Genomic DNA, 22612 nt, shown 5'->3' with positions numbered 1-22612 from the left:
GTGGGCAGGAGGGTCCATCTTCAGGTCCATGAGTAGTGATGCCACGCAGGCGCTGCGAAGGTTTCATGCTCCAGCCTTGCTCCTTCTTCTAAGGGTTCAAGAGAAAAAGGATTGCTCACTAACTCTGTGCTATTGAACAATGTGCACTTGTAAGGAGGGGTGTATAGCTGGAGAGCGAGGCTGACCACGGTGCACAGGCCTCTCCTGCACCTGACGTTACAGCTGCACTGCGCTCTACCCCAGAGACCCCTGCCTTGCCTGTGACGCCCCTCTCCCAGACCACCGGTTGTGCCATGACAAGGGACCAGTTTAGGTCTAACCCCTGCCTCTGGCCAAAATTAGAGCTTAATCCCTGGGAAGTTGAATAGAGCAGAAAAATCCCTCCAATATCATCATTAAATGACCATTTTTAAATATAGTCACCCTGGTCAACAATGTCCCATTTTGTGCTGTGAACTTTTAGTTAGAATGCATGTTTCACATTTGGGGGTGATCTCAGAAAGGACGGCGTTGTTGTCACCACTAGTGAATGAGCGACGTCGTGCAATGGGAGAGGAAGAGAAACCGAAAGTGCACACCACAGGCACCATCAACATTCATGTTTACTTTTGCCCATATTTATTTGTGTCCATTGTGTTTTGTCGTTGTAAGTATTTTATACTTATAATTTGCAATTGAATTTCTGTTTCGACATGGCATCACAGACACGTAAGCCATAGCTGCAGAGTCTTCATAATGACTCGTTTCACCTGGGAAAAGGCTTGCTTTGACCAGGCAGCAATTACACGCTGGGCCTCTCTTGTGCTCCCTCATTTAATCCACCCGACAACCTAACAGGCAGGAATTACTGTCCCATGTTGTAAAGGGAACCTGGAACTCAGAGCAGCTGGTTCCACAGATCAAACATGAGCTGGCGCTGATCAAGCCAGGAATCCAGTGTGTTGAACAGCCCTTCCATTCATTCCTACTGGGCAGTGGACATACTATGAATGACACAGCCTCCCGTACTGTCTGGTTTAGACTATGTCTGTCCGCCACTTCCCGGTTCCCAGGCCGAGACTGGAGAGTGTGAGACAAGGAGGCTGTCTGTGTCAGGTGCGCTCAGGGGGCCGTGCCTTCACTGGGCAATGAGGAGGCTGGAGCCAGTGCTCCCATGAGTACTCAGCACTGGGGGATGGGGCCCGAAGAATAAAACAGCAGCCCACACTGTCCTGTCCTCTTGCCGGTGACATGGCTTTGCACAAAGCCACAGGTAACTGGCCTCCACCGGGCTGCTTGCAGGGGAAGATAGCACTCAATTATTAGCAAGGTTTTAACGTCGCCTCCTTTGAATTATAATTTAAGCAGGTAGATGCTTCTTAATTGCCGCCTGTGTGGTGAAATCCATACCAAGAAAATTAGGGTCTGCACTAATTAGATATGACCTGGCTAAGACACGTTGGAGCACTGCAGCTGAGACCAGCAGGGCGAGGTCGGCACTTGGGCGCATTGGTGGTCAGGCCTTCGTGTTTCCCTGTCACATGCGAATCGTGTGTGTGTGTGTGTGTGTGTGTGCGCGCGCGCGCGCATTCCATGTTATTATTTTGCTTTTCTTCGCCAGCAGGCTAGCTTCTACTCCTTGATTTGAAATATTATTTTTTCTTGTATTGTCTTCTAAATTTGCCTTCACGTGTTTCCCGATGCCCCTAGAAGCTGCGTCACCCCCAGCAGCTGCAGAGAGAGCCACTGTGGGGAGGGCATTGGCTTCCCACTGATTTCTGCAGAGCCCTCTGCCTCTGAGGAGTGGCCTCCAGCACCATTTGAGAAAGCAGACCGTATGCTGGCCTCTGTGAGAGCGCTAGAGTCTGCGTGTCGCGTGCACCCTCATCCCGAGTCCCCTGGGCCTGGTGTTGGGGTGTGGGAGGCAGGAGGAGGGATTTCTCTGCTGGTGTGTTCAAGCTCCCAGGGGAGGAGCCTCCCCTAGACGGCCGCTTCCTTTCTCTTTCTTGCACCATCGCCATTCTTCTCCTTAGTGCCTCCCCCACCAGACCTACCACACACTCATCTCTGCCTATCTGCCCGCCCAGCTGTGGGCTCCCTGAGAACAGTCACCCTGAGTGGTTTCATCCCTGCTGTGTCCCAGCACCCAAAACAACACCTGATATGGACACAGGCATCAACCCCTGGTGGCTGCATGGATCAAGTCACTCAGGCCTTAGTTCACTTCAGGGGAACCACAGAAGCACATGTCCACTACTAAGGTGACAGTTCCTAAAGGACATGGTGCATACCCTTCTAGGTCAGCAGTTGCTCCCCCATTCCTCATCACACTTTCTCTTCTGCATCTCTGGCTGCCGTGACCAATGTGACTTTAGAGGCGTGGCATTGATTGCATTGGGGTCCCCGTCGAGCTGCTGGCTGCATCTCACCTTGTCTGGATCAGGCATCTTATAGCTGCGGGGTAGAGCGAAGTGGTGCCTCTCAGGATGAGCAGTTAAAATGTAAGGAAGGCCTGGCCTCGGGCCCAAAACACAGCAGATGCTGCACCTGCCCAGTGCGAGGGTCCTTCCTGCCATCTGTCCCTGCTCTTTCCTCCTGATTCACTGTGTGATATTTTCCATTCTCTGAAATAATGTCAGAGCCCAGCAGCAATGAGCCCCCTGTGTGTGCAGAGAGCACAGTGGCCACGTGACATTTTGCACACTCACCATTGTACCAGATTTTCTGACAGGAGCGTTTCAGGGTAGCAACGAGGAAGGCTCTGGTCTGGCCCCATTTTGCACTGAGAAAGCTCAGGCCCAGGGGTGACAGAGCTTCCCCAGGTCACCCCACTGGGTGGGGTGGCAGAGCCATTCAACTTCTCCCGCCATGGCTCCCTGGCGTTTAAAGATTGGTGACTGGAGCCACCCTCCAATGCGTGGGCTTCCTGTAGGGCCGCGGGGACAAATATGGAGGCTCTTTGTAAGCCTCCCAGGTGCTGCACACTCCCCCTTTCCTGTCACTGCAGTCAAGCCTACATGAGGCCCTCAGTGGCAGAGAGGTGGTCAAGGTTGTAGGAGGATGAGGCCTACACGGTCACCCTGTTAGCTGGGGTTGTTCTAGACCCACACACCTGGTACAGTCCACAGGGGAAGGGTGGGGATCCTCATGCCCCGGCACCCTGTCCTTCCTGACCAGGTGTGCCAGGGCCAACGCACTGGGTCCCCCATGTCTCACGTCAGGGCGAACTCCATTATGCAAACACAATATCGGTGTGAAGTCTGCCTGCTCCAGACCATGCCCTGGGCCTTCATCCATGGAAGCAGAAGTCCGAATTCCTAACCCCGTGTTCAGAACCCTTGAACTTGCTCCCCATCAGGGCTGGCTGCCCTGGCCAGCCCGTCTCTCGCCTTTCCTGTGAGTTCTTTTATTTGGAGAACTTCTGTGGAGCTAGAATGGGAGGCAGCTGCCTCCCTGTGTCACAGAACACTCTGTGAGCCGACACAGGCCCCTCTGGAAGCATCTGGGTTGACAGTCACATCAACACCCAGCACAGCCAGAGCCCTCGCCCATCAGCACCCAGTGCCCTGCTGGCGGCCCTGAGACAGAGGTTCCCAGCCTGCTGTGCACGGGCAGTGACTTCGGCACAGCCCCATACTCCTCTAGGCCATGGGGTGTCGGCAGGGCCAGCAGAGGCCCAGTCCAGCCTGCGGTGGGACAGCCGGCTGCGCTGTCACACCCTGGTGCTGAGAAGCAGGGTTGGAGCAGCAGGGATGGAATGGGTCCACAAGAGTCATGCAAAGGGAGTCTCAGCACCTCCAGTCCAAGGAGAACCTGTGATGGCCCAGGTGTCACAGCAACGCCTGCTCCCTGGTACCTCAGAAGGGACCTCCTGAGCACCCTCTGAGGGAGCTTAAGAATAGTTTTTAAAGGCTTTATTGAAATGAAATTCACACATCACACAACTCACCCACTTCAAGTGCACAGCCCAGTGAGTATTAGTGCACTCACAGGGGTTTGCGGTCATCACCATGGTCCATCTTCGTCACCACAAAGCGTAACCCCAGAGACCCCAGCCCCCACACTGTGGCTGAGTGTCAGCGCCATGGGGTAGAAGTCAGGAAGGAGACGGGGGTGGGGGGTTGGGGGGATGTGGACATGAGCAGGGCCTGCCCCAGGTCTCCCGCAGTGCAGGGCAAAGCCCAGGACAGTGGACACGTTGCCCTGTGACCCCTGTGGTGGCAAGCCTGTGCTCAATGCCCAGGTCAGCCTTACGCTTTTTTTCCCCCCAAGATCTCATACTATGAACTCCAAGGACTAAGAAGGGCTCCTGGTGGCTAACTGGGCTCAAATTTTTAAAAAGCAGAGCCTGGCAGCCATTTCAGCCCAGGAACTTCTCACACACACTGCACTGCAGGGAGAAGCCTGCACTGTGTCCTGCCCTCTGAGCCAGCCCTTATATAGCAGTCCCTGGAATCCTATTTCAACCAATAGGATGGAGGCTTTCATACCCTGTCAGAGCTGCCCAGCTCTGACCAATCATGATAGTACTTTGGGTCAAACTGAGGATTCAGCATGAAGATGGGCCAATCAGGGACTAGGGGCGGGGACTTCTGTCTATATAAGCCAGCTCCCCTGTGGTTCAGAGAAGCTCCCCTTGCCTTCCCCTGAGCTGGAGCTGAGCACACTGGAGCAGAGCTCTCTAGCTGAGGGGGGCCTGGCCCTGGGGCAGCCTCCCAGCTGTGCTCTCTTCACAGCCTTGCATATCGCCATTGAGCTGTTCTCATTCAAGTTTCCTTCTTCACAGCATCCCAAATCAGGGATCCCTGTTGGCCTTTGAACTTGTGCCAATGACCATGGGTTGACAACAGGGAAACTTGTGACTGCACCATTTTCTAAAGCAAATAAACAGAAATAAATTAGGTCTGAGACCTTGAATTCCTAAAATAAATTTCCCAGGGGGAATTTCTGCCACTGACTTTTAATGTTTGAAAAAGAAAATGAAGTCGTTTCCAAGGAACTGGGCTTCTGACAGATTCTCCATGCTAGCTCTCCTGGGGGCTCCTCAGCCTTGCGTCTGCCCTGCCCAGGCAGGGGCGCTGGGCCCTGTGCCGCTGGCATTCTGTCCCAGGGTCCACGAAGAGTCTTCTGAGTAAGCAGTGTTCACTCTCAGGGGAGGGCTCCTCTTCCCCATTCCTCCACTTGTTCTCATAGAGGCCTTGCCTGTAGTGTGTAGCATCCACCGGGTACGAGAACAAACGTCGGAGACTTTCAGGAGTTAAGATGTTACTTTATTGGCCAGTTTAACCTGCGCAGGGGCGAACTCCTAAAATGTCCGGAGACACCGTGCTCACGAGGAGCTGCAAACGGAAGCCGCACCTGGAGCTTACAGCCAGGCCCTTATATATCCTAAGTGAGCAAGCATAGTACAGAAGTAGATGTGGCAGTTTAGCTATTGGCTATGGAGGTCACACACAGCATAGCAACAGGGGCCGGCATAGCAACAGGGGCCAGTTTTAGCTTAGTGGCGAATTTCAAACCTAAACTTCTGATAAGGGTCTCTGACCTTCTTTGTTCCCAGCCTCACAGGAGCCATATCAGCACTTACTGTTCCTTCAATAGTTACACTCTTTGCAGCACTCCCTGTTCCTTCAATAGTTACACTCTTTGGCAGCCCCAGTACTCCCTGAATCTAACATAGTGGTTTGTTGTCACAAGCACAGGACCCACAGGCAAATATGCTTCAGGTTCAAGTGACAACTGTGGGGAATGGAACCTCCAATCCGGCAGAATTTGTGCTCAGAACCATGAGTCAGACCGGAATCCACAGCTTGCTTGTCCCTCGTTAACATACAATTCAGTTGTTCAGTTCTTAAATGTTATCGGCTATTTCTGTATGCATTTCTTGATACTATTGCTAACATTTAGTTGAATATTAGGTGCTTGAAAAATGCCTCTTTTATAACCTTAGTTTTATTTTTAAATTTATTTTAAAAACACAAACTTGTGCCTATGTCAGTGTTAAAACTGAACATGTCAATGAATTAACTTGTTTTAATAGATTGCATGTAGTTTTTACAATTGTTGATTTTTTTTTTTGTAAATTTAATGATGGCCATGGAATGTCTAATTTATCTAAACATACTATTTTATGGGGTTTTTTTCTTTTCCTTTATACTTTTTATTTTTCCTTTATACTTTTTATTATACCCAAACTAATTTATTTTTTCTGTATATTTAAGATTGTAACTATTCATTCTAACTTTCCTTTATTCTCTCTTTTATTCTTTTTTTGGAATTATGAAGCAGTATCTTGTCTGTCCTGTGTTAAAGGGTCACTCAAGTCCAGCCTCAGGAAGTGTTGGCTGAATTGATCATGGTGCTCACAGGCAGGGAATGGAGCGCTCTGCCCGTCGCTCTGCTGCTCTTGATATCGTCACAGTTGTAAATGAAACTCAGATTTTATATAGTGTATTAATAAACCGGTGTTTGTAATAATTCATAGACGTATTTCCACTCATTGAGCATTTGCAGTAAGCTAGTTCCTTTTACATATTATCTAATTTAAAGGTTGAAAACTGCTGGGAAATTAATGCTCATAAAACAATGCACTCAGGTCATGGGGTAGGAAGTGGTAGTCCTTCAGTAACATGATGCATTTTACTGGGTGGTTGAGACACTTTTATAACATAATCCTGTCAACTGGGATTAGAATTCCTCCTGTGCACATTAATGAGAGTACTCATTTCCTTTTTTCTTTCCTTCCTTCCTTCCTCCACTTCTCCCTCCTTCCCTCTTCCTTTCTTTTTTCTTTTTTTCTCTTTTCTTTTTTTTTCCCCACCATTTAATTAACAAACCCATATTGACCAACCGCTAGGTGAAGGCACCTAAGATGTAAGGACAAGCCGAATTGTCCCGTCTACGAGTGGTGCCCACTCCAGGGTCAGGGCCATAAAACAAAAAGGGGATTACTAAAGCCCAAGGAGGCAGTAGGGAGTTCCTTCACGTGGCAAAGTTGAAAAGAAAAAAAATACAAACCTGGTCTAATTTCTTTCTCTTTCTGTTTCTTGGAACCTATTATTTTAAGTCTTCTGTAAGCTAATAAATCCTTGTGTTCTTGTCAAGACACGTGTGTTCAAACACTTAGTCACTGCCTGTGTGGATAAATCATTCCATCAGAAAATTACATACACAAGTAAGGACTGACAGCACAGCTCCCCAAGGTCAACAGATGCAGACAAGGCCCGGTTCCCAGGAACAGGAAGGGACTGCCCAGTTCTGAGAAGGGCCTGGGCCACTTACTTCATGTGACTGTCTAGTTGCCTGTTATTCAGATGAGGAATTACAAAGACAGTTGATGTAATACTTTAATTCTATGTGAGACATTGTCTGTTACATTGGTTGATTAACTGAAATGTCAATGTTACCCTGTGAATTCCTGAGTGCATCATGTCTGAGCATCACCACACTCCTGGTTCACTTGACCTGTGGGGGTTTAGAACAGCCCAGAGAGGTTTACTTCTGCAAGGAACCCGAGCAGGAGGCACTGCATCCTGAGTGAACGGGCCCCTTGGAGTTAATACGCATGGCAGCTGTCAGGAGGTGCCCACAATGCCACCCGCAGAGGCTCCCCTGGGGCCATGGGACCACATTCTCACCATGTCTCAGCCTGGGGGTGAGTCTGAACAGGACTTGAGACATCAGGAGGGGTCCTAGATTTGCCAGTGAGAGCGAGGTTTCAGTCATGGTGCTGTCTCTGACTAGCAGGGTAGCTTTGAGCAAATATTTGAATTTCTCTTTGTGACAGTTTCTTCATTCATAAAAGTAGCAGAAAGTTTGTTTGATGGATGAATGACATAATGGACATGAAAGTAATGTTCTTAAACTTTTCTAGTTCTATACACTTTACGGAGACCAGCACATCCATCTAGCCCCTGCAGTGCCCGGACAGATCACAGACTTCGTGAGGATGACGTGCGGACTCCGGGTCGGATCGCTGCTGCCATGCTGCGTGTAGGCTGCTTCCAGCCCAGACTCAGAAAGGACAGCCATGTAAGGATGCCTGGAGGCCCTGGGCCCCAGAACCAGAGTGTGCTCAGGGAGCGCAGAACAGCTCATACACGCATAGCTGACTCGGCTGGCAGGAAGAAGCCTCCCAGACGGGGCCACCTGCGCCTGTCCCGGGGAGACCCTTTCTCAGAGCCAGAAGAGCAGGCCCCGAGTCTGGGGAGAATGATTCATAAAGAGAACCTGTGCATGGATAGGACAGGAGACGTTTGGTCCTGGAGGAAGCCGAGGGTCCCTCTTGACCATTGCAAAGGACATGTTCTCCATTCACGTTTCTTCCTGATGTGCTAGTGCAACCACTGGGTCCTTTACCTTGCTGTTCATGTTTTACAGATGGAGAAATCGAGGCACAGAGAAATTAAGTGACTTCACCATAGTAACAAGCTGGAGAGGACCAGGATTAGAGCCTAGAGAGAACCCTGACCCTGGGCCTGTGTCCTGCCCACGGAGTCACGCTGCCTCCGCTCCTGGGAGAGAAGACCCCCCACAAGGTAAAGCATGGCACCCTTCACAGGGAATGTGCAGTCCACACCGAGAGGGCACGGCCCATCCTCATGGCAGGCTGCGTGCCCTGTGCACGCATGTGAGGGACCAGCCGGCGTCACAGGTCCCGGCACAGGCTAGACGTCTGGTCTGGACCACTGTCAGCAGACTGCATCCTATGGGGCCATAGCTGCCGCCCTCATCGGGCCTCTGGGCCCCACCTTCTCTCTGCTCCCACCCTACCTGAGTGTCTCTGCTTTCCTCCGCGAGAGCCCCCCACCCCCAGCACTACTCCTACCCCGCTGCCCTCTTCTTTCACGCCTGTCACCTGCCCTCTCTGATGAGCACACCTCCCTGTCCTGGGGTTTAAACAAGAAGAGAGCAGCTTTCTTTCTTTGCCCCCACAAGCTCTCACCTGCCTCTGCTCCTTGGGGTCAGTGCTGGGCAGTGCTTTCCCTGTGGCCCGTCTATGGCAGAGTCTGTGGGGGTGCAGCTGTCTTCCTGCTTTCCTCCTGATACGTCTCCTCAGAATTCCACTGCCACCTTGTGAGCTCCATGTTCAGACAAGAGAGGCCCGCAGGGTTTGGAGCACCATTCAGCCTTCTCATATCTGCCACCTGATGGGCGGGCCCCAGCTAGACACTTTTACCTCGTAGGCTGGACCACTTCCCAGTGAGGTCCAGTGAGAGCCAGACGGCATCCAATGTCCCCTTCACTTCACACCCTGTTGTCCCAGCTTTATGCTTCCCCCTTCCTTCGCCCTTCCCCATCCCTCTTCCATGACCCCTTCCCCATCTCCCTTCCCCACTTCCCTTCCGGAGCTCTCTCCTCCTCGCCCCCTTATAGGCTGGCTCTTCAGCTTCTCTCCTATCCTGGTGGCTTTTCCTCTGTAGGCGTATTCTATGTCAGCTCCTGCCCTGTGGAGCTCCTTGCTGTGGGGATGTGTCTCATTAGTGGGGTCTTCTCCCATGGAGAAGGACATGCTGACATTCAGATGCCAGCACTGACAGTCTGGTGAGGCTGGACAGCGAGGTGCAAGACCGCGTGGAGGCCATGCAGTCATAGGCGCTGGGGGCACCTCTCTCCTGCCAGAGGTGGTGTGCAGCGTACCAGATGTGCCTTCCCTCCCGCTGGCCTCCCCAGAGCATTTGGAACACATTCTTTCTGGAAACCTTGTGCAGCTGCTGAGAGCACGTCTCACAGGGTGAAGAGGCAGTGGAGAAAAATAAACCCCAGTGTTTAGATTCCAGTCCCAGCCCTTTCTCTCTAAAAGTCATATATGTTGCCCACTTAATAATGTCTGAGACATTTTAATTTCTGAAAATTTTCTGTGCGATAGTGTGTTTTATCTCTCGTGAACACAAACGTAGTTCACAGACTGACTGCACATTCTATCACTATTGGACATGAGCTTCCGTAATGTTTCTGTTCTTTATTCTTTTAGTCTTGTCTACTCCTTAAAAAATAAGAGATTTTTTAAAACACTGAATTTGAAAAAGAAAAAAATTATAAACTACACAATCACAAGGATAATTTAATTTTTCTATTAAATTAAATTTCTATTAAAATTTAACATTTCTAGTCTAATATAAATAATATTTAATATTAATAACTCTTATTATTTTCCTATGTCAAAACGTATTTGAATCTTTGAATTTTGTTTTTTGCACCGACTTTATCAGTACTTCAGCAGGGAGACATCAAGGTGGGGACGTGGCCCAGCGCATAGCTCCCCTGGGACACCTCACAGGCATGGGACCCTGCGCTGCCCAGAGCAGTTCTCTCCTCCCCTGTGCCCTCCTTTTTCTGTTCATGTCTGCCCGCCTGCTGGAGGCAGGTGGGCAGGCAGCAAGGGAAGGAGCCTCCCTGTGGGATGGCTGCGCCCGCAGCCCCGGCACACAGACTGCAGGCCTCAGATGCACAGCCTGCCTGGGAGGTCGCGGCTGCTGTTGGCTGACCTATGTGTTTGACGTATAGATGGGACAGTCACCACCAGTAATGTAAAAAATAAATGAATAAATAAATAAGCTAGAAGAAAATACTTGCAACAGATAAGACGCACAAAGCGTTTAACACTTTAATGTACAAAGAGCTGTTACGCATTGATGTGGAACTCGTAGAGAGAAGACAAATCAGGAAAGGGTGGAAATAATAAGTTCACAGCAGAGGAATGGCTGGGGCCAGCGTGCTGCCCTGGCATGTGTGCGCTGCCTGTGCGTGCTCGGGAAAGGGGAGGGCAGAGGGACAAGCTGTGTCCATCACTCACAGGGGAGGCACCTAGAAAGATGGCCGTCTTCCTAGAGTACTAAAAACACATATTTCTGCACTTTCTAATGGTACTGACAATATCATTTTAGAAAATCATATTATGAAAATAATGCACAAAGATATATATGATATTTATTGCACCTTTTATAGTGGAATAAAGCAAAAATCTGAAATGAAATAACCTGAATGTCCATTACAAGGGGAATTCACCAGAATGGTTAGATAAATTACAGTACATGTATATGCATTCTGGGGAATATCACATGTCCATTCAAAAAATGAGCCTAACCCACAAGCACGTACCTGGAGAGATGCTGTGACTTTTGATAGGTAAAAAAGTGCACCTAACATACAGTTTGTGTCTGACAAGCCCACGTTTGTAAGCAGTGAGCACACAGAAAGACAGTGGCTAGTGTGCCCACCGTGTTTGGGGAGCAGAGCACACGGGTTCCCTGTGGACAAGCAGAGCAGCTGCAGGTGGACAGGCCAGGGTCAGTGCTGTCTGTTCCCCATGGCACAGCCCCTGTGTCCCCGTGTATTTCTGGGGCAAAGGAAGGAAAGACAGACACTGCTGCTTGGACTTGAGCTGGTAACTGTTTTGGATTCTTCCATGATGGAAATTGATGGAAATGTCACAGTTGTACATAGAGTGGGTTGGCAAGGAAGCACAATGGTGAAGGACAAGCACCCAGAGACAAGTCAGGGTGCCCTTGGGGGCGTCCCGGGAGGTGGGAAGGACTAGCAGCAGGAGCTGCAGCCACCCAGCCTGGAGTGTGATGATTATGTGGTGGAGGAACGAGGAGGGACCGAGGCTTCCGAGTGAGTGATGGCTCCGTTTCATCGGGAAACAAGCACTAGGAATCGCGGGATCTCTGCGATAGGTTGCAGACTCTCCTCACGAGGTTGCCGAAGAGAACAGAAGAGAAGCTTCTGACCCTGAAGCAGGGAAGCAGGTGTGCGAGGAGGAGAGGCATCAAGGCCGAGAGGGCGGGCAGAGCGGTGACTGACAGCAGGCCAGGAGAAGAGACGTCCCCGCGGCCCCTGTGCTGGAGAGAAATAAAGCGAATGTGGTTTTCAGTGACCTGGATGTGAGACAGAGATCCTTTGGATTCAGCTAGACACGTGGACTCAAGGTGTACATGAGCGGTCACTGTCACCGAACCTGGTCCAAGCCCACCTGACGAGCAGCAGAGATGTGTCCTGAGTGTGCGTGGACCTGAGACAGACTCAGACCAAGCCCGGGAATCAGAAGTGGGCAGAAGCGTCGCATGCCTTACTGAGGGTGGGGATTGATAAGGCCCTGGGGATAAAGGAATAGGTCCCGGTGGCCTCTGAAACAGATTTTAAGTGACGTCCAACAGGGTGCCTGACGGAGCTGCTGACACTGCTGAGGAGAGATGTGACAGTCACCGTAGGTGAGCGGAGAGCAAGGGTGGAAAGTAGAGGGGCAGAATGACCTGTGGGGACCTCACAAGACCAGCGAGGGCAGGGCGGGAGGGCACGTATGGTGATCTTGAAGCTTGAAGCCTGGGGACTCGGAACTGAGCTGAACGCTCCACTCCTCCACAGTCCCAGCAGGTGGACATCAGCTGCGTGTCGTGTTCTGGCTTTGCCCAGAATTCCTATTTTCTCACTTATCATTTCTGTCATTTCTGCCTCATTGGCCCTGACCCTGCCATCCCCAAGCCATGCGCAGCTCAGTGTGAAGAGGCCTCTTCCTCTGAGGACTGTCTCACGGCTGCCACCCTCACTGAAGAGGGCATGGGGGCAGCAGACAAAGGAGAGAACAGGGCAGACAGACCAAGGCTCTTCCTCTTCTCTTTGCCTGGTTTTCCATATTCTCATCCTATGAGGTTGGAAAACTAAAATTGAAAATTGTCAACCGTGATGCCATGAACTACAAGCCCACTAATTTCTTCTCGCTTTGCAACCTCTGAACGATAATGCCATCTGTTCTTTTAATGTAAATAGGAACAGAAATCCTAAATTTTAACATATTTGCACTACATTAATTTCACTAGAACAGAAAATTTTGTCATATTTTGGAAAAGAATTTTTATTTATCGTACTTTATCTAAGCACTGTTCAAGGACGATGACAGCACCGGGTTTCTGATTCTTGCTGACCTTTGCAGATGGGTTCTTTTGTGTCCTGGGAGTCGTCCATGTCAGGCCAGGTCTCCGTTACTTAGGAGACAGGAATCGCAGGAACAAGGTGCGGGAAGCCTCTGTGGGCATCGGCGTCTGCACGCTGCTCTCGCAGAGCACAGGGGCTCTTCTGTCCGTCTCTGTCCTCTCGGGCACGTCCCAGTCACACAGCTTGGCCTGCTGAGCTTCCGCTCTGCCCTCTGCAGTCTGCTCTTTTTCACGGTACTAATGAGCGGTGAAGTGACCAAAGGTTGAGCCACAGGAGGTGAAAGATAGGACCTGGCTAATTAACAAAATTGGCAATTGCTTCCTGAATAATTGAGGAGTGGCTGTGGGAAGGAAGGGGGAAGCTCTCTGGCAGGTCAGAGCAGTCCACCGCGGGGACTGCGACCCACCTGTCCCTTCGCCCTGTTCCTGCAGGAAGGAGAGCAGGTCACAGACCCCCCTCCACCGGTCCACTATTGTGGCTCCACAGTCCCAGAGCAGCCCCAGGGACTGGAAGAAACCCACTGAGTGTGTGAGTTTTTGATGGAGCCTATATGCTGTTATCTTCACTTAACCTGAGGAGAGTGTGCACTTTGTCCAAGAGGAAGACAGAGGGAAATCCAAGTCCTAAAAGAGATCCTGATTCCAAGTCCAGAGTTTGCATTTTACAGCATGACTCTCTCGCTCACTCTTCAGGTCATTCTGGTAGCTTCCCTTGCTTCAAAAGTAAATTTTTAAAATTCAAGACTTTTCTTTAAGTATAAAATCATTTGGCGTTCCCACAAAAACCTAGCCTTATAAAAATAAGTACTAAACTTAAAAATAGAAGAGTTAATGCAGAAGTAGCCCTTGAAGAATGATGTCTCTCAACGGAACACTGGACAGAATCAGGAACCAGGCAGCGACAAGAGGTGTAGTGTGCTCCACTTCCAGGAAGGATGAGCGCCGATGTGTCAGGGTGAGGCTGCGGCCCTGCACGGCGTCACCAAACGCAGCCCCCCAGCACTGATCGCAGAACCGCAGAAGGAGCTATTCAGAGCTACAGGTCACCTGGTGCTTCCGTTGCCAGCTGGAAATAGCCTTCTCTTCAGAATGGCAGGTGGGCACGGGCAGGGCGGGGCGGGCACAGGGACAGAAGACAGGCAGGGTTGAAGGAGGACGGATTCCGGAGGAAACCACACGTGTGAAGAGCCCTAGGTGTGAAGTGGCCTCTTGACCTGACACTTTTAGGTGTAAAAGTTGGAAGATGAAAACCCTCCTCACATTTTGGGCCCTGAATTTATGCTTCCTGCTTAATCTGAACCTCCCCGACTGTTCATGCTTCCTGCTTAATCTGAACCTCCCCGACTTTTATGCTTCCTGCTTAATCTGAACCTCCCCAACTTTTATGCTTCCTGCTTAATCTGAACCTCCCCGACTTTTATGCTTCCTGCTTAATCTGAACCTCCCCGACTTTTATGCTTCCTGCTTAATCTGAACCTCCCGACTTTTATGCTTCCTGCTTAATCTGAACCTCCCGACTTTTATGCTTCCTGCTTAATCTGAACCTCCCCGACTTTTATGCTTCCTGCTTAATCTGAACCTCCCCAACTTTTATGCTTCCTGCTTAATCTGAACCTCCCCGACTATTATGCTTCCTGCTTAATCTGAACCTCCCCGACTTTTATGCTTCCTGCTTAATCTGAACCTCCCCGACTGTTTATGCTTCCTGCTTAATCTGAACCTCCCCGACTGTTTGCACATTTTGAAACATCTGTGTTGAAGGAAAATTTAAATCAGTTTTGAAAACTCATTGTATGGTCTCATTAGCAGCAGAGAAGAGAAGAGACCACCATTTAGTGTGTCTACCATACACTGGTGCTCTTCTAGACATTCTCTTGTAAGTTGTCCCGTGAAGCCCTCCACATACAGGGGCTGGTTTACCTGAGCACAGACTGTGTTCCAAGCCCAGAAATTTCAGCAGGGCGCGCTGTGGATGACTTTACTCAGGAGTTGCCCCTCTGGGGCTGCACTGTGGTGGGGACGTTGGCAGTAGTAAGAGGGACACTTTGGACTAGTGGGGAGTGTTTATTCAATGAGTGATTTATGGTAGAATGGTCGATGCATCTGTAGGAAGATAAGGTTGTCCCTACATAAAAAAGAGTGGGTTGAAGTTTTTAAAATAAAGAATAAAACAGGTTTTACCAAACCACATGAGTGATTAGTGAAGAGGCCAGCTTTTTCGGTATTGTACCCACAGAGGAGAGCAGCCTCACTCCCCTCCCAGGCTGCAGCCGGCAGTGACAGGTACGGTCACCAGGCACTGTGCACGTGTCCATGGGAGAGGTGGCCTGCACCCTCCTGAGGGAAGCCCCAGAGGGCCCTCCAGCCTGACCTCGCCTCGCAGCCCTGGAGCACGCAGTTGTGCTGCAGCCTCAGGGCCTTTGCACACCCCGTCCCTTTTACCTGGAACACCCCCCCTCCACACACACACACACACACATAAACACACACTGAAACCTGCAATAAACCTTCCAAACCTGAAACCTGCAATAAACCTTCCAAACTCAGCTTAATGTTCAGCTGTACAATGAAACCTCTGTCCACTCCCAGGACTGGTCAGATGCAGCCCTCCGTGTACAGGCCTCCCAAGCTGAGGGTATCTCTCAGCCTATTCCTCGGCAGTTTCTCTGAATTCTGAACTCCTGAAAGAGCAGATTTCACCCGTCTTCTCAATGTCCCCAGTGCTCTGACAGGTGCCCAGCATCCCACGGAGTGACAGGGTGTCCCCACCACCTTCAGTGCTCAGCACATTTTTTCTCACGTCCTCCTGTCCTGATGGGCTTTGCTGGCGTGTGGTGCTTGGGGAGCTCTTATGTGAGAGTGTGCCGGTCACCCGGGGCTGTGGACACCCCGTGGACCCTCAGTGTGCCTGCGCTCAGGTTCTGGGCCCTGTGCACGCTTGAATGACAGAGGAAGGACAGGAGACCATGACACTGCCTTATGTGGCCTCTCCTTCCACATCTCCTCTGCTCATGTCTGCCCTATACCTCTCTCTTCCCTGGACTGCACAGCAGTCCAGGACTCCACATAGACGTGTTGGAGGCGCTGTGGTGGCCCTGCTCCTTAGGTGACGGTCATCTCTCAGTTCTCCTGACCTCACTCAAGCCCCCCTTCCCCCTCAGTCTCTCAGCCCACTCATCAGTTACTTCCTAAAATACGCTTGTGAGGTATGCTTCCCCGCACACACACCCACCACCACTGTGCTCAAGAAATGACACCTGCATTGCCCCTGGGTTGACTGTGACCCCCCTCCAGGTCCACCCTGGCCTCCAAAGTGCCCCTCCCCCTTGCCCCAGCTCTCTCTTCTCTTCCCCCTATCCTCCCATACACATCTTCTTGGTACTGATCTGCCACCTCCTTGACCTGCTGTCATCCCAGCAAATGGCCTCTTTCCTTCACGAATAGCCATGTCAGGGTCTCTGCATGAGCTCAGGTGCAGTCTGCTCCTTCCTGGCCTGCCTGAGTGACCCGTCAGTATCACAGCCTTCCCCAGAGAGCCCCCCACAGTGATCCGCTCCACACTGGCTCCTCGTTTTCTGCGATTCTTCCTTTAGTGAATCTCAGTCTTGTATCTGAATAGCTACATCTCCCACGGAAAGACGTTGAGCCCGCTGGGTGAGTGTATGTTGTTCGTGACACGTGATGATCATTCCCCAGCACCACACTTGGTGCGCAGCAGTGGCAGACACTGCAGGTCAGTTGACCCAAAGGGTAGACAGGCAGCTGTCGTGTGATGCGGTGGGGCCATCGTGTACTGTCTGTGGATGCTGCGCCTGGCCAGCGGCAGATGAACAGGGAGTCTGCTCTGCTCTGCTCAGTCAGTTCCTCTGACGCCCGCATCCAACAGGTCTTCACCCATGTGACCTCAGTTGTCACAGGCAGGGAAGTGTGACTGTGTGTAGGTCTCACTTTATGGCAGCTCTGGTCACCTCAGGTGGGGCACAGAGGTCACGCCAGGGGTAAGCGGTTGTGCTCCTGTCACCAGGACCTGCCTCTCGTCTTACTGCTCCCTGTGCCGGCCTCACTGCACGAGCTGGTGTCTCCCCTGCATAGAATTACACCCACGTGTGGGCGTGGGTGGCACATGACACACTGCAGCACCCCATCCAGCAGTGTGTCCCTGGTGTAAAGACAGACGGGCGTCTGGGTTTCAGGGCCCTGCACCCACGCTGTTTGGATGATCGTGGGCGTGCCAGCTCTGTTAGATGTAGTGAAGACGCCTTCCTTACAGGGCTGTGAGGCTTGTGCAGGGCCATACCTGGAAGCACTTCACAGTCTCCCAGTGTGAGAAGTGGGTGACCACAAGCAAGCAGCCTGTGTCCCTAACAGGCTTGCTCACAGCTTAGACCAGGGTGGGTAGCAGTTGCACCCTGGGAACCAGAGGAGAGTGAGAGTGTCCCAGGCACAGCACTGTCCTGTGACACCCACTCCTCACTTACCTGCGTGGGCAGAGCGTACCTCCCAGGTTCGGGAGAACCCAGACATGGCACAAATAGAAGTGTGAACCTTCCTGCAAATGCACTGGCTGTGACAGTCTTGGTGTAAAGTTCAACCCAGATGCATCCTGGCCAGTCCTTCAGCAGAGGGGCTCGTCACAGAGGCAGCCACCGCATCAGCGCTCCCCGCAAGGTCAAGGTCTGGCCTGTTATTTCTAATGCATTTGAATTGCCTGACGCTTTCCTCCTCAGAGCCCCTTGTAGAGAAACCTCCCTGCACAGATGGAAACGATTAAAACACTGTCCTAAAATGCCAGGGCACAGCTCATGCCCTGCTGGCCTCAGCGTGCAGGAGAAGGACACTGACCGCCTGCTAATCTATCCCCAGATGGAGGTGGACTCCGAGGAGAAGCGTCATCGCACACGGTCCAAAGGGGTTCGAGGTATGTCCACGCTTCCCTGAGTCCCTGGAGGTTCCGCACGGGGCCACCTTCATCCTGTGGAAGCCGTTTGCTCGGTTCATGCTGACCGCTGCCTTGCCAACACCCTCGCGGGAATGTTCTGTGGAGGAGGGTGCTGTGGTAGATGACGCATTTTTATGTTTCCCTCTCTCTGCAGTCCCTGTGGAACCAGCCATACAGGAGTTGTTCAGGTCAGTGCTCTGTGGGTAAATATGTCCCCGTTAGCACTAGAAAGTCCACGCCCTCTCGCAGGCGGACTGCTCCCGAGCTCGTGGCGGCTTGCTCACACCCGCTGCACTGACGAGATGACCTCCCCCAAAACATGCTCATAAAAAGCATCCCTGACACCCCCCTCCAGGTTTTGGGTTTCTCTCTGTCCATGTGTGTGGTCCTCTTCTCTGATGTCACTGCAGCTTTCGATCTAACCTGCCTGTGGCATGTGGCACCCGTGTAATTAATTCTTTCCTGTTGCAGCTGTCCTACTCCTGGCTGTGATGGCAGTGGTCACGTTAGTGGCAAATATGCAAGACACAGAAGGTAGGCCTGCATTTTTCTATATTGTATGTCTCTCCTGACTTACGGACTCAACCTCGTGGTGACCACGAGTGGGCAGGTGTTCTTGGAGAACCTGCGTGTTGTCCTTTGTTTTCCCTCTGACATGAGCTCAGTCATTGTTCTTGCATGGGTTCTCAACACATCAGCCATTCTGTTCATTTCATGGGGCAGAATTTATGATAATACCTATGATGACATAAGGTAAGGTCAGCCTGAACCTGATTGTGCCACATGCATGAGGACAGCTCGCTGACACCCTCCCGCACTGTCACTATGAAGGCTCCTTTCTCCTTCCCCGTTCTTTCACGCCAGCAGCTGCAGCATGGTAAATCACAGTGTGGCTTTCACGTCTTCCTGCAGGAACGTGGCTTCTGTAATTGAACAGTTAGTCCCAGGACAAGAAACCGAGCCCAGTTGGGGGGCGGGGGCAGTGGGAGGGGACAGGACGGATTGTCTCAGGAGAGTTTCTCGTCCTGAAGGGCTGTCTTATTCTCATAAGTGCTGGGAGCTAGGTTGCTCAGGGAGACGGGCAAGGAACACCTAGAGGGTGGGTGGCCAGGTGATGACTGCTGTGACACTCCTCAGCAGAGCTGTGTCATGCACGCCGGAGGCTGAGCAGGTCGTGGGGGAGCCCTTCAGACACACTCTCTGTGACCCTGCAATGCAGTTTTCGTTGTGACGGGGTGGAAGCATTTGCAGGCCATAATGGATGTTTAGTGAATTGTCACAACTTGGGTTGCTGGGACCAAGGTCATTCAACCCACCAGGCCCACGTTTCCAAGCTCAGATGCCAAAGCAGGGTGCCCACAGCACCAGGGCGGCCTTCCTTTTCTGGCTGCACTTGATGTTCTTTTCAGCTAAACACTGATTGATGGGTAACATCAGTTATTTTGAATGTCCCTTAGTAAAATTAAGGCCAAAATTACATATTACTCCCCAAATCCCCATACGAGCATTTAAGGTGGCGGGGAGTTTTTAATCAGCATCTGTGATGAAGTGGTCATCTGGCTTCTGTTACATACATATCAAAGGAATAGAACATCCTTTTTTTAAGGAAATTTTGTGACTTAATATATTAAATTTGATTTATTATATTAGTATCGTTACTGTATAAAAGAGTAAATTATTGAACTATGTAACTTAGTTTATTTAAAATATTGATGCTATTTTATGAAGAAGTATTAATATAAATCTTAATCTAAAAATGTTATAAAAAACATTATTTATGTTTTCAGTGAAAAATAGGTTAGCAAAACATGAGTGAAAATCTAATTTTCCCCTAATCATCTCTTGATTAGTCAATAGTTAAATTTTATCATACTGTTAAATAAATTATTAAATTTGGCTAAAAGATTTTAATTAGGTATCAGCTAGATATAATTTTTTTAATCAAGTGAGAGGCCAGGAGGCAGAGACACAGACTCCCGCATGCACCCCAACTGGGATCCACTCAGGAAGCCCACTAGGGGGTGATGCTCTGCCCCTTTGGTGATGCTGCTGCTCCTTTGCTCGGCAACCAAGCTATTTTAGCACCTGAGGTGGAGGCCATGGAGCAGTTCTCAGCACCCAGGCCAACTCACTTGAACCAATGGAGCCTTGACTGCAGGAGGGGAAAGAAAGATCAAGAGAGAGAGAAAGGTGAATGGGAAGGGTGGAGAAGCAGATGGGCACTTCTCCTGTGTACCCTGACTGGGAATTGAACCCGGAACTTCCACATGCCGGGCCAATGTTCTACCACAAAGCCAACCAGCCAAGGCCTTAGATATAATTTTATAACCATAGTTTTGCAGGAAAAAAATCATGAAGTTTTCAATGAATTATCTCAGACACTTGTGTTCCTGCCAAGGTATGCTCAGTGCGGCTGTGAACAGATGTGTCCCTATGGGCTGTGCGTGCGCCAGCCTCAGAGACTCCGGGCCCTGCGTGAAGACAGGTGCTTAGACATGGGCTAGGAGTACTGTGGCATGGCCTCAAGACACGTTGCTGACGTGGGCACAAATGCCCTGGATCTCACAGGAGCTGAGAAGACGGTATTTTAGGGAGAGTCACAGAAACTTTCAAATCGGAAAACCTTCCAAAAAATTTTTAACTTAATTTTTAAGAATATTCTAACTTTTACCGTGTGGTGTGTGATTGCTAGAATTCCTAATATTTTGAGGTAAATAGCTAAGCGGGAGATGTAAAAGGTATACGCAGGTCAGTTTCCCCTCCAGCACTCAAGAGCCGCTTTGGACAGATTGCTGAGCACGATGGATGTCATTCCCTCGGCTCTGACGTGGAGCGTGGCAGTAAAACTGACCAGGTGAACGTCCGCTCACTCAGAAGCATCACCTTGAGGTATCAAGTGAGACTTTCTGGGGTTTTGAGTTTTTCTGAGTTTTATCTTTTGATGTCTACATGTTGTCAGTAATTTTTTTTTTCTTTTTTTTTTTTTTTTACAGAGAGAGAGTCAGAGAGAGAGTCAGAGAGAGGGATAGATAGGGACAGACAGACAGGAACGGAAAGAGATGAGAAGCATCAATCATCAGTTTTTTGTTGTGGCACCTTAGTTATTCTTGATTGCTTTCTCATATGTGCCTTGACTGTGGGCCTTCAGCAGACCAAGTAACCCCTTGCTCGAGCCAGCGACCTTGAGTCCAAGCTGGTGAGCTTTGCTCAAACCAGATGAGCCTGCACTCAAGCTGGCGACCTCGGGATCTCGAACCTGGGTCCTCCGCATCCCACTCTGACGCTCTATCCACTGCGCCACCTCCTGGTCTGGCTGTTGTCAATAATTTTTAACTAAGGGCTAACACTTGAATTCTTAGATGAGGAAGTGCTCCTCCTAGTAGGTGAGAAACACGAGCACATTAACGTCCTTGGACAGTCACTCTGACACACTTGTGAGACCTCAGTTGTATCTACTCTGTTTTGCTCTGGTTTGAAAAGATTTCCAGCCTGGCCTATGGTGGCACAGTGGATAAAGCATTAACCTGGAACGCTGAGGTTGCTGGTTCAAAACCCCAGGCCAAGGCACATATGGGAGTTGATGCTTCCTGCTCCTCTCCCCCCCTCCTCTCTCTCTCTCTCTCTCTCTCTCTCTCCCTTTCTTTCTCCCCCTACCTCTCTAAAATGAATAAAAATATTTAAAAGATTCCCAGCTTTACAACTCCTCCCTCCCCACAGCCCTGCACACGGCCCTCCCTGGCATGACCCTGACCTCTGCTCTCACGTGTCTGCTGAGCCACAGGGCGCAGCCCGCCCTTCAGTTTGTTCAAGAATGGCAGCCTGTCTGGGTTCTGATGGAAGAACTTGGACCTTTGGTCTTTTAATGATAAATTTTTTAATGACTGCATTTCTGTTAGGGCTACAGTTTTATTTTATTCATATGGTACATCAGTTCATAGCCAAGTAAAAGAGTGTTCTTTTAGTATGTTGGTGGTTCTGTTTATGTGAACATGCAGAAAATAATTTGATGCAGGTATGTGGAATCAACACCAAAAATCAAAACAAGTCTTAGGAAGTTTGATGCCGAGTGCTGAAATGATGCCTGCCAGCCAGTCTTGTTCTTCTCTGTTCTAGTTTATTACATTTTGGGTGACGTGGTTAGTAGGATGATACGGGTTTCACGCACACAGTCCTATGACACCTCATCTCTTTACTGCTTTGCGCTCGCACCCAAAGTCGGCAGATATTTGATCTCCCAATCTCCCTTTCTATCATAAGAAAATTCCTATGGAAATTCAATACTTGTCACAGCTCCAGTATGCACTCTGTTGCTTTGTAGGACATACACTGTGTGGCCCCCAATGGCTGTCGAGGAGCTACTGAAACTGATGGCTCACATATGTGCCCTCAGTGCAGAGCAGTGGGCTGCGGGCTTGTAAGACAGGGGTGGTGGGCGGAGCAGAGCCAGCCCCCACACAGGCCCCATGGAGCAGGCGGCAACCTGGAAAAGGAGCTCACAATTTAAGATCCTGGTTAAACATTGGGAATGGGAGTGAAAGTTAGTATTTATTTTGTTGGATGGCTTGCCTTACTTCAAAACTTGTGTCATTCAAGAAAAGATAATCTATTCGTGCATATTTATTTGTGTTACTAGTTCATGACCAATGTGAGGTGGCCGATTAACACCCACATGCTGCCGTCAAACGTCACAGAGAGGAAGTAGGGAACTCAGGAGGGGGGTTGACACCCATACTGCACCCAGGGATTTGCGTGGTGTAGAGTT

The 22612-nt window shown here is 50.3% G+C and overlaps 1 protein-coding gene across 8 annotated transcripts in view; it reads left to right on the top strand.

Annotated features, from left to right (window-relative positions):
- MYT1L (myelin transcription factor 1 like) overlaps positions 1 to 22612 on the top strand; it is a 364482-nt gene that overhangs the window by 222412 nt on the left and 119458 nt on the right. For all 8 annotated transcript variants that reach the window (XM_066385811.1, XM_066385810.1, XM_066385808.1 and 5 more), the window contains 5 exons: positions 7853 to 8010; positions 8359 to 8516; positions 17775 to 17829; positions 18005 to 18038; positions 18322 to 18384. In XM_066385811.1, the coding sequence (XP_066241908.1) occupies positions 17775 to 17829; positions 18005 to 18038; positions 18322 to 18384 (152 nt within the window). In that variant the 5' untranslated portion in view covers positions 7853 to 8010; positions 8359 to 8516. The remainder of the gene's footprint in view (positions 1 to 7852; positions 8011 to 8358; positions 8517 to 17774; positions 17830 to 18004; positions 18039 to 18321; positions 18385 to 22612) is intronic.

The sequence above is a fragment of the Saccopteryx leptura genome, chromosome 5 (genome assembly GCF_036850995.1).
Source record: "Saccopteryx leptura isolate mSacLep1 chromosome 5, mSacLep1_pri_phased_curated, whole genome shotgun sequence".
Lineage (NCBI taxonomy): Eukaryota > Metazoa > Chordata > Mammalia > Chiroptera > Emballonuridae > Saccopteryx > Saccopteryx leptura.
Note: the sequence above shows the minus strand (reverse complement) of the source record. Positions and strands in the feature narration are given on the sequence as shown.